This window comes from Stenella coeruleoalba, assembly GCF_951394435.1.
Source record: "Stenella coeruleoalba genome assembly, chromosome: 12".
Taxonomy (NCBI): domain Eukaryota; kingdom Metazoa; phylum Chordata; class Mammalia; order Artiodactyla; family Delphinidae; genus Stenella; species Stenella coeruleoalba.
Genome location: NC_137158.1, coordinates 58385506 through 58397649, shown reverse-complemented (window position 1 = coordinate 58397649; position 12144 = coordinate 58385506). Strand labels below are relative to the sequence as shown.

At 36.7% G+C, this 12144-nt stretch overlaps 1 protein-coding gene across 8 annotated transcripts in view; it reads right to left on the bottom strand.

Moving 5' to 3' along the window:
- L3MBTL3 (L3MBTL histone methyl-lysine binding protein 3) overlaps positions 1–12144 on the bottom strand; it is a 117132-nt gene that overhangs the window by 87102 nt on the left and 17886 nt on the right. For all 8 annotated transcript variants that reach the window (XM_079940004.1, XM_079940005.1, XM_079940003.1 and 5 more), the window contains 2 exons: positions 8320–8435; positions 165–276 (listed from right to left, as the gene is read on the bottom strand). In XM_079940004.1, the coding sequence (XP_079796130.1) occupies positions 165–276; positions 8320–8421 (214 nt within the window). In that variant the 5' untranslated portion in view covers positions 8422–8435. The remainder of the gene's footprint in view (positions 1–164; positions 277–8319; positions 8436–12144) is intronic.

Below are 12144 nucleotides of genomic sequence, written 5' to 3'. Positions count from 1 at the left end.
CTGGTTCCATATCAGTTTCGTCATAGAAATTTACCTAAGAATATGTGACACAAAGATCACCCAGGATTTTCAAAGTTCCAGCCTATTATAAAACCTTAGATATTCTTACATTAAAACTCTTCAAAAAAAAAAAAGAAAGGACAATGCAGATGACCTGTTCTTACCTTCTTGAGCAGTTGGTACCATCCAAGTTGTGGTAGCTGTTGCTTTTTTAACATTTTCCATCTCACTCTCATCTGTAATAACTTCCAAGGCGCCAAACTCATTTACACGGAACTAGCGATAACAGTAGAAAGAGGCAAAATTTACAAAAGTGCTCAGAAAAGTCATCATTTAATGGCTGGCACATGTAGTCTTTAAGCAAATGAACTACGTTTTTATAAAGTTAATTTCAACAATTATATCCAGAAAAGCCCACTACCACTATTAAGCCCTTTGCATTTACCAATTTTGGAATTTCAGGAAGGGAGAACAGAACAATGCAACAAAGAACTTCTTAAGGATACAAACAACCACCCCTGCACTGTCCTATGGAGTTGCCAGCTCACTTATATGGCTTATAATTTCAAACACTGTTTTTTTTTTTTTTTTTTTTTGCTAAGACTTTTTCTTGTTTCATATTACTGCTTATTTGATGATCAAAGTTAGTGAAAGGAGAATTACTGTTTTCCCAGGAATCAACTTGTCTCACCCAAGTTCACCTAGTTCAAAGAGCAGGAATATCATCATTCTAGAAACTGTGACTTGCATGTCCCTATCCCCATATTCCAAGATATGAGGAAGGAAGGCTAAGCATGAGTCATGGGACCCCCGGCCCTATACCTCCTCTTTCTTTCACCGCTCTTCAGAATTCTCTGTTATATTCATTCACTTCTAGTCCTCCTAAACTAAACCACTGGTAATATCTATGAGATGTGAACAAGCTTACTAGCTTCAGGCCAATTTTATCACTAAAAAGTAAGGGCATCTTGATTTCATGGGCATTTTTGACCCCAAATATTGAAAATTTCCTCTCACCTCATGGAGAGCCTCAAACCAAGTGTTCTTCTGCAATCTCCTGGACATACAGTTTACGTGTTGAAGACTTTTAACCACTACCTGTGTGCAGGGGCCCCATTCTCTTTGAAACAGCTAGGTTTACTCTCACTTTCATGAAGGTCAAAGTTATTCTGTATTCTGTATTCCTTCTGTTTTTCCATAAAACAGAATGACACTAATCTTGACAGGGGATGAAGAGCCCAGAAAGTTCAAAATTCAAAAGGATTATAAAACTTTCGGCTTAAAGTTTTTAGATCTCTCACAGAAATATAGATGAGCATGCAAATATGAAGTATTTAAATAAGGCCTTCCACTTCCCAATCTAAAAATCTATTTGGTCAACATGCCAACAGAATGATTTATTTTACCAAACTAGATTCAGACTACAAGTCAGAAACATCATAAGCAAAATTTACAACTAATTATTCTTTCCACCAGGTGAAAATAGCACCTTAAACAATTTTCTGCACATAGTCTACAATTATTAAAAGCTTTCTAGACTGAACAAGTGACATACTTACGGAAGGTGAAAATGTTTTCTCCCTATTTCATATTCCAGATACAAGTTCCCAGGTAACATGTATATACTAAACCTAGTGGGTTCACCTAAAAATGTCTGTTTAGGAGGTGGTAAAAAGTCAATTGGAAGGGCAAGAGCTAAAAATAACTTTACTTTTTGAAAAAAAATAAAATTTTAAATGACCAACTCTGAAACCAGAATATTTCAAAATAAAGCTGACAGTACCATCTACTGGGCAAGAGTAGAAAAGCCAAGCCATCATGATTATTAATTGATGATGTTAAAAACTATGGCAGAAAATCAATTCTGAATGAAAAATTTTTAAAAACTGGCATCAGCCCAGGTAAGTAAGTTTACTTTTATTATATGCTGATGCTAATTTAAACCTTTTTGACAAATACAAAATGTGGGAAATAGCACAAAACATTTACATTACACAGAAAGTGTCCTGTGGCTTAAATTTCCAAATTGCTGCTAAACTATACCTTGGCATTTCAAACACTGAGAAAGAGAACACAGCTGAGTGGAATCTTCAAATCAAAATTCAGACCTATGACACCTGGGAGTTTTAGGTTCCAATACTTTCAAAGTTAAAAGGTAATATTCCCACATCACAACACTTAATTCCAGTTATCTTTTCCCTCTCGTGATAGTTATTGCCAGTAACTGACCTACAGTCTAAGCACAAAGTAAAGATGCAGTGCACTTAGGGAAACAGTTAACTCCCGTAAGCCAGGGACCCATGGACGGACTTAAGGGGTTGATAAATCTCAGGAAATATATGCAAAATTATGGTTAAGGGCATATATATATATATATATATATATTTTTTTTTTTTTGGCGGTACGCGGGCCTCTCACTGTTGTGGCCTCTCCCATTGCGGAGCACAGGCTCCGGACGCGCAGGCTCAGCGGCCATGGCTCACGGGCCCAGCCGCTCTGCGGCAATGTGGGATCTTCCTGGACCGGGGCACGAACCCGTGTCCCCTGCATCGGCAGGCGGACTCTCAACCACTGCGCCACCAGGGAAGCCCAAGGGCACATATATATTTATCTGGGGATAGAGTTTATAAGTTTTATCATATTCTCAAAGGCATCCTATAACCCTGAAAAATATTTAAAAATCTACTCTAACCAAACTTACTTTATTTCAAAAATCAGAACATTCTCTAACACTATATATAAAAATAAACTCAAAATGGATTAAAGACCTAAATGTAAGACTGGATACCATAAGACTTCGAGAGGAAAACATAGAACACTCTTTGACATAAATTATAGCAATAGTTTGGGGGGTCTATCTCCTAAAACAAAGGAAATAAAGGCCAAAAAAGGGGGGACCTATTTAAACGTAAAAGCTTTTGCACAACAAAGGTAATCATCAACAAAAGGAAAAGATAACCTACAGAATGGGAGGAAATATTTGCAAATGATATGACCAATGAGGGGTTAATATCCAACATATATAAACAGCTCATACAACTCAACACCAAAAAACAAGCAGCCCAATTAAAAAATGGGCAGAAGAACTGAATAGACATTTTTCCAAAAAAGACATACAAATGGCCAACAGACACATGAAAAGATGCTCAACATCACTAATCATCAGGGAAATGCAAATCAAAACCCCAATGAGATATCACCTCACACCTGTCAGAATGGCCATCATCAAAAAGGATACAAATAACAAATGTTGGCAAAGATGTGGAGAAAAGGGAACCCTCCTACACTGTTGATGGGAATGTAAATTGGCGCACCCACTGTGGAGAACAGTGTGGAGGTTTCTCGAAAAACTAAAAATAGAACTACCATATGACCCAATAATTCCACTCCTGGGAATATATCCAAAAACCCAAAAACACTAATTTGAAAAGATGCATGCAACCCAATGATCATAGCAGCATTATTTACAATTGCCAAGATATGTGAGCAACCTAGTGTCCATCAACAGATGAATGGATATAGAAGATGTGAGAGAGATATGTATATCACATACTATATATTATATATAACACACACACACACACACACACACACACACACACACACACACAATGGAATACTACTCAGCCATAAAAAAGAATGAAATTTTGCCATTTGCAGCAACATGGATGGAATTGGAGGGCATTATGCTAAGTGAAACAAATCAGACAGAGAAAGACAAATACTATATGGTATCACTCATATGTGGAATCTAAAAAATATTGATACAACAAACCAGTGAATATAACAAAAAGAACCACACTCACAGATATAGAGAACAAACTAGTGGTTACCAGTGGGGGGGGGAGGGGCAACATGGGGTAGGGCATTAAGAGGTATAAACTATTAGGTATAAAATAAGCTACAAGGATATATTGTACAACATGTGTAATATAACCAATATTTTATATTAACTATAAATGGAGTATAACCTTTGAAAACTGTGAATCACTATAGTGTACACCTGTAACTTATAATAAAAAATTAACCTCAAAGTGTTTTTAAAGTATCCTATCATATGCAAAAAAGACACAGGGATCAATTTTTTGACATCTCAATTTTTTTGTCTTCCACAATATTCCTACTGTAAAAAATGTTGGACAGCATAGGCTGTTAGTTAGGTGCTGCTAACATTACTGAGTTCCACTGATGAAATTCCAGAAAGGCTGACACATTTCCTAACATTTTTTTCCCCAATAAAATACTCAAATTCTGAAATTGGTAATGCTTTTATGAATGGTGCTGCAACTATAGAAACTAGATATAATCACTTTTTTAAAAGTTATTAGTTCTTTTAACCTAGACATCTAAAAAGCACTATAAAAAATGAGCAACTGACTCCATTCTACAATCAAGAATGTCAAAATTATAAACTTTACAAAAGGGCTTTATTAAGCAAATCAAGCATATCAGCTGACACTGTAACTTCTGTTAGTGGATACATGTAGGTCAATCAGAAAACAATTACGCCTGAAATATATAAGGGGTTGAAAAGGTTTCGTTTGTTTGTCTTGGCTTAAACTACCTTTTATTTGATTCATTCTCTTTATTTTTGCTTATAGAGGCAAAGGATCTTTAGCCTATTTGTGCCTATCTTTAATAACAGATCATTAAAAGACACTGCTGAGATTACTGTTTTCATTACTTTCAGTGTTGAAATAGGAGTTCTACTTAGCAATCTGTTTCAAGGACAAAGATATTTAGTAACTACACTGTTCTGAACGTCAAACAAGACAAGGCAAAACCCTGCAATAAGAGCGCAGTGAATTTTCCAGTTGGGTTTCTGCATCACTGGTGCTGGGTCTTGCTCTTGGTTAAGTGGCAACTATTCTTTTGAGATAAGATGCTATCACTCTCAGGAGTGTACTGACATTTTACTGAGGGACTCTGGAAGACTAAATCCTTATAACCCAGAGGAATAATTCTCTGCAGATAAATTTCAGAAATCATAAGAAGTTTAGGCAGAGAATCGCTTAGGGACAGCAAGCCCTACCATGCATCTTTCCACAAGCCTTACCACTTAGTCGCCTGCCTGTTCTTACAGCTGGCCCTGAGATATTAATCTACAAACACAGATTTGCATTTTAAAGGAACAAATTAGGCAACGGTAAAGTTTACAAAGTTTGTTTAAGTAAAAATGTCTTGCTAATGACTACAATATTTTCAAGAGGTCCGGTGGACACTTGTTCTTCCCTAACACTATACTTTCGGATGCTAGCCCCTCTTCTGTATGCCCCTTTCTCTCCCTCCTCCCATCCCTGCCCCCAAAAGTCTTCACACAGCTTCCCACCTATTTTCAGGCACCTAAACCTCACATGACATCTGCTTCCAAAGCCTTCCTGATCCCTCCAGCTAACATAATACCTCCTCTAAATTGCTGTAACATTTCCCTTTCATCTCTTTTGATATGAAAACGTTTCTCTTGTTAGTAGAATAGTAGTGGTAAGTAAATCAGTTTTAAAATCAGAAAAGCCTGGTTTTAAGACCCAGTTCTCCCAGTAACGCACTGTCTGACCTTGCTTGAGCAAGTGACTTAAGCACTCCGGGCCTCTGTTTCCCCATCTGTAAACTGACAACAGTGACAGAAACTCCCCCAAATGGGTTAAATAAGAGAATTAAAAGACATAGGTTAAGTGCCCACCAGAGAATAAATTCTCTATTCTTTCCGCTACTGCACCCAAATAAGGAGATTTTGTGCTCTGTTTTATATAAGGGTTGGTTAGCCCAGTGTGAAGGGGGGAATGGGGATGCCAGCAACAGGGACCAGTAAAAAGGGACCAAGGTGTGAGCTAGTTGGCTGGGCTGGAAACAGGGTGGCACAGAGGAGTGAAATGAGATGCAGCTGGAGAGGAAAGTAGGGGCTAGACCACCAAAAAATTCTTGTGGTAAACTTAAGGGGTTTGAACTTTATCACGAAGGATACAGGAAACTGCTAAAGGATTTTAAGCAGAAGAGCGATATCACTTGACTGGCCAGCAGTCATGAGGCTTTTACAGAGAAAAGTTCTTTCAAAATGGCAATAAAAAAAAAAAATGGCAATAAACTGAAGCATATTAAAACCTGTTCCCATGATAAGAAACCAACTTCTACGTATTAGCTGAATTAACCTCAGCTGGGTTGTCTTAGGGATCGCACATTAAGAAAGCCACATGCCTTCGCCCATTAAAAAAGAGAAGCTTCCAGTGTCAAATAGGCAGAGCATGATGCGGGAGAGTAAACTGCATGATTTATTCAAAGTTCTTTCCAATAACTTAATTATGAAAAATCAATTGCTTAATCAGTTCTCTTAGGCAGCTCAAATTGTAATACGAGGAGCAAATGAATCAGATATCCTAAGCAATATAATCAACTGGCTAGTCTTTGAATCTCCTCGGATAAAAAGGGTTATAAAGTAGAAAATTTTTTTTAATTATTTTTTTAAATAGGGTATCTGTCAACAGCAGATAAAGTGAACTGGATACATGGCAATTACCCAAGTAATTAGATGAGTCTAAAAGTCAAATCAAATAACCCAGATGATAATACCCACTAAGTGGCTTAATTATCTGATTACCTTTATAAAAGTAATAGGTTAATTCCTAAAATCCATTGCTTAGAAAACCTTTAGGCAATCTAAATTTCTTAGGGATGGAGACTTCACTCTATTGTCAAAATCTAACTGAACAAAAATTATAAATTTCATCATCCACCTACATGGGAAAAAAAATAAGCCATTCAGAAGGAATAAAAATGTACAAGAAAAATAAGACGCTGAAGCAATAAAAAAAAAGGCAGTTTACATAATATACCATAAAGCAAGAAAAGATACATTTTGTTAAGTGTTTTACATATATGTTTTTCAATCCTTATAACCAGCTTATGACATAGATCCTATAACCCCATTTTACAGATAAAGATTGTGAAACTTAGAATTTAAATAACAAAGCTCATTTAGGCTGACACTAACAGAATCTTGAAGAGTTTTTCTTTCTCAAAAATTTCAGCACTCTATTTCCATCATATCTAATCCAGATGAACATTTGGAGAATGTTAGAGAAGATAAAACCCTTGGCATTCATTTAATTCCTTATTTTACCAAAGAGGAAATTGGCCCCAAAGAGATTAACTGACTTGTTCAAGGTCACATAGAACTAAAACTAACAACCGAATCTCCTTTCCATATTTCACTAAACCTCACTGCAATATTTTTGTTAAACTAAACTCAGATAGATGTGTTGGCACACTGCACTTAATTAAACCTAAACCAACTAAAATCTAAGTATTTTTCCAACAAGAGGTGAACTGTCCAAATCTCACCACTGAGGATGGACTAGAACAGTTTTGGCTCAGATACTTGTCAAGTGGCCACTAAAAGGGATTGGATTCCAAGAAGTCAATATTAGGGGGCAGGAATTTCTATTCAAGAACAGGCCAGAACGCCAAGCATCAGCAAGGCAAGCCAAGAGACGGCCAGTTAGGGAGGTCGGATGTTCAAACACCTGAGTGACTAAGTACAAACACAAAGTCTAAAGGGCCATGGACAGGTTCAAGGTCCCAGAGACAGGATCAGAGCAAAAGCAAATTAGAAATGAGAGGTGGGGTGGCTGACTTTCCAGGTGGGTGCTTGCACAACCCTGTCCCAGGGTGCAGCAGATGTGGTCCTGGAGTGGCTTTGGGGGGCTGGGGAAAAGGGGCAGGCTGAGCACCTAGAAAAGGAGCAGACTGAAGCAGTGCTCTCTGAGGAGGGTTCTCAGCTATACAAAAGCAGTCTCATTTACAGGAAGGACCAGCTTCTGAACAAGTGATTACACAAAAATCCATATTTACAGTTTACAGTATAAATAATTTAAGGGAGGTGAACAGTCCTGTTTATTCAACATTCTAACATTATCCAGTTTTAAAATAAGAAAACTAGGACACAGGGAGTGTGGTTTTTCACTTCAAGCTACAAAGCCCATTACTACAAAAAATATACAAAGCTAGACCTTCTAAGTCTACCACTTTTACATTTATTGGCCATCCTGATAGACTAAAACCTGAAACCATCTTCCTTGAAGCTATACATGAATTTCTACAAAATGCATACAGACTGCAGAAATACTTCTAAGTCCCCTACTCCAGTTGACAAAGGCTTCTGCCAAACCACCAGCAGTTTATCATCTTGAGATGCTGAGGACCAAGCATCATATAAAAACTACAGCCACTATGCTTAATGCTTTTAATCCGTATTTCACATATGTGCTCAAATTCATTTTAATAATAAACACACACACACAATTTTATGTAATAAAGACAGCTTACCTTTAAATCACTTCCTGGTAATGTACCTACTCCATCCTTCCAATCCATAACACTGAATACATCAAACTCTTGACCACTTGTGCTAGAGGCAGATTCAGTCATGATTTGTTTTTAACCTGGAAAAGGAAAAAAGGGGCATATCACTTAAATATTCTACATACAAATCAGTTTTTATTTTAGTGGTCATTGCTTCAATTTCCCTTAATTACATAATTTTCTTGATCATAATATCCCATACCCAGAGATTTAGAAATAATTGCTTCAAACATATTTTTCCTAGTGCAATCCATGGTAAATTACAGGAGAAAATATAAATAAAAGTTCTAGGTTAAACAAAAAGTGCCGTGGTAAATTTTTGCTTTGTTAGAAGAGGAATTCACTGTTTCATAGCATATTCACTTAGAACAAAAAATCATGATGACATATGGATAGAATTCTTCACCCTCTAAGGAGTTCCCCCCACCCCAAGACATTCAAAAGAGAGTAGATGTGGCTAAAGGATAGTATCCAGTATAAAATGTTGAAAAAGAGGCCATTTAGACTTTAAAAAAGAACAAGAAAATTCAGTCCATTATTGAATGCCATCTACACTAAATTTGACAGGTAAGTCTGTTCTATCAATACAATGAATATACAGTATGATTGATTCTTTCATGAAATTGATTTATTTAACTCAGTAGAAATATCTGCCAAGTTGATGTTCTGAGAAACAGGAAAACAGTCTCAAAATGTAGAGCAAACACAATTAGGCTATGTTAAGATAACCAATTTGGCTAGCTACACTGTGATAATGCTCTTAATTTTCATTTTCAAAACAAACTTTTTCGTAATCATATATCCATTGGAGGTAGTATTGTTATTCTGAAACTGCTGTCTGTGTGGTATGGGATAAAACAAATAAATAATTATGTTGGTGTCACTGACAAGTGATCGAAGATCAATGGGTCCTAAATCTGAATGGAAGTATCTGTATAATTTCATGATGCATTTTATGTTTAAAAAATATGCATATTTTCTAGCTTTGCCCACTGACAAACTCTAGAAACAACCACCAATCAATAGTAATTAACAGCCTAGTATTCAGATTGTGGTCTCTAAATACCATTTCTCCCAGGCCTTCCCAGAAGTGGCAGGAAATGTGCAAGGTGAGCCTGGAACATCTTGTCAAATAAAAAAGCAAGGAAGCTATCAAAGACAGCAGAGGTCATACCAAAGGGACTCAGAAGCAAACTTGAAGAGGCTTCTGTTGGCCAAAGTAAGGATATTAGCTGCAGTGAATTGAAACACATCAAATAAGTTTAAATCATTATGAGTTCACAACGATATTCAAAACAAACAAACCAACCAAGAACACCTCATTGATCACCTTTTGATTATACAAGGGAACCAACCAACTTATTATTTGGAAAAATAAACAAGGACTTATCCTGCCCATATTGCATGAGATCGATAAAAAGTGTATCTCAGGGTAACCAAATCATTGGTGAGAAGAAGTTTCCTTTCAGAAAAAAATTCTTGCTAATAAATAGAGAAGGAATGATAGAACTGAAACATAGCCATTTGCAACCATTAAAATAATGACTCTAGCAACGATCATCAATGCCTTCTAAGAATATCTACCAACCCAACACCATCTATGAAGTATTCTTGCCAGGAAAAAACTAAATCAAATCTGTTGTGATCAAGTCTATTTACAGGAAATACCAGAGACAAAGGAACATGTGAAATCACACCATAAAGACATAAGAAGCAAAACATGGATTGTACTGGGAACCCTGAGACCTTCCCAAAAGGTCCAAGAAGTCAAAATTACTTTCATGAAAATATTAACACGTTATTTGCCTTCTTCACTATGTTGATATTTACACTGATGGTGCAAAGCAATAGTGGATAAAACTGCTGAAGCTGTGGTACCCAGCTGCAGTAGCAGTCATTTTATTCTTAGCAGCATGCACTCACAGTAAACAAATGTCAGATTCACTAAGAACCACCTGTGATGAAGTAAAATAATAAATTTTATTACGTCGATATTTGAATATATATCTTTTTAATATTCTGTGTGATGAAACAGAAGTATGCACAAAGTGCTCGGGCATGGCAAAATACCAAGGCTGCCTCAAGGGAAAGCACTTGTGAACTGTTTGAGATGCAAGCTGAACAAGCTGCTTTTTTTTTTATGGAATTCCACTTTTACTTAAAAAACGATGTTTATTCAAGTTTGGATATTTGGAAAATATTCTGTCACACTGACAGCATTCGTTACTAACGATACAATTTCAGCATTTTGGAAAACCTGTATCCACCACCATGAGCCTGACAGCTTCCCCAAAGCTATAGACTTTTCTAAGGAGATGGGTGGTGATATTCATGAATATGATTTTTTAAAATAGTTCATAATGAAATATGTCAACATTTGGAAGATCTACATAACTCAGTGAAGTGATTTTTCCAAATGACCAATGCTTACAGTTACAAAATTATGCATGGCTAAAGGATCCATTCAAAGTGCAACACAGACTGATGGATTTTAACGTGACAGCGTACAGAAAGCTCACTGATAGGATTTCAAATTGCACACTGCAACTAACCTTTAAGAAACTACCACATGTCAAGTTTTGGTGTAATATTAAAGAAGAGTGTCCATCATTAAATGAAAAACTTAAAATAATCCTCCATTTTCCAACCCCATACCAGTGTGAAGCAGATTTTCTTCATATGCGTCAACCAAAACAAAATACCGCAACAGACTGAATGAGAAGCAGGTATGAGAATCCAGCTCTCTTCTATTAAGCAGACATTAAAGAGATTTTCAAAAATGTAAAACAGTGTTACTTCTCTCACCTTTTCTTTTAAATTTTGGAAACTGTGATTATAGTTCATAAAAATTGTGCTTATACATACTAAGGTAATCAGTTTACTATGTTATAAGTCATAATAAATAACCAATATACTTTTATTTCTAAGGCAGTAAATACTGATACATATAACCGAACAATAGATCTTTGGGTTTTTCACTTTTTAGAGCATAAAAGAGACTTGAGACCAAAAAGTCTGAAAGCCACTGGCTATACAGGATTAAAAACTTGTTTTCGGCACATACAAAAAATTGTAAGGAATAACTAATAAACAAATGAAAGACGAAATTTGAAATTTAGATTAAGAGACATATTAACCAATCGCAATACTGCATTTCATAGATCTTGCTTGAACCCTGATTTAAATTATTTAAAAAAAAAAAAAAAGATTATTAGGGACTTCCCTGGCAGTCCAGTGGTTAAGGCTTCGCCTTCCAATGCAGGGTGTGTGGGTTTGATCCCTGCTTGGGGAGCTAAGATCCCACATGCCTCGGGGCCAAAAACCCAAAACATAAAACAGAAGCAATACTGTAACATATTCAATAAAGACTTTAAAAAATGGTCCACATCGGGCTTCCCTGGTGGCGCAGTGGTTAAGAATCCGCCTGCCAATGCAGGGGACATGGGTTCGAGCCCTGGTCCAGGAAGATCCCACATGCCACAGAGCAACTAAGCCCGTGTGCCACAACTACTGAGCCTGTGCTCTAGAGCCCGTGAGCCACAATTACTGAAGCCCGCACGTCTAGAGCCTGTGCTCTGCAACAACAGAAGAAGACACCGCAATGAGAAGCCCACGCACTGCAACGAAGAGCAGCCCTCGCTTACCGCAACTAGAGAAAGCCCATGCACAGCAACGAAGACCCGACGCAGCCAAAAATAAAAAGAAAGAAAGAAAATTTTTTTTAAAATGGTCCACATCAAAAAATCTTAAAAAAAAAAAGATGATTCGACAGGAGGAGAAATATGAATA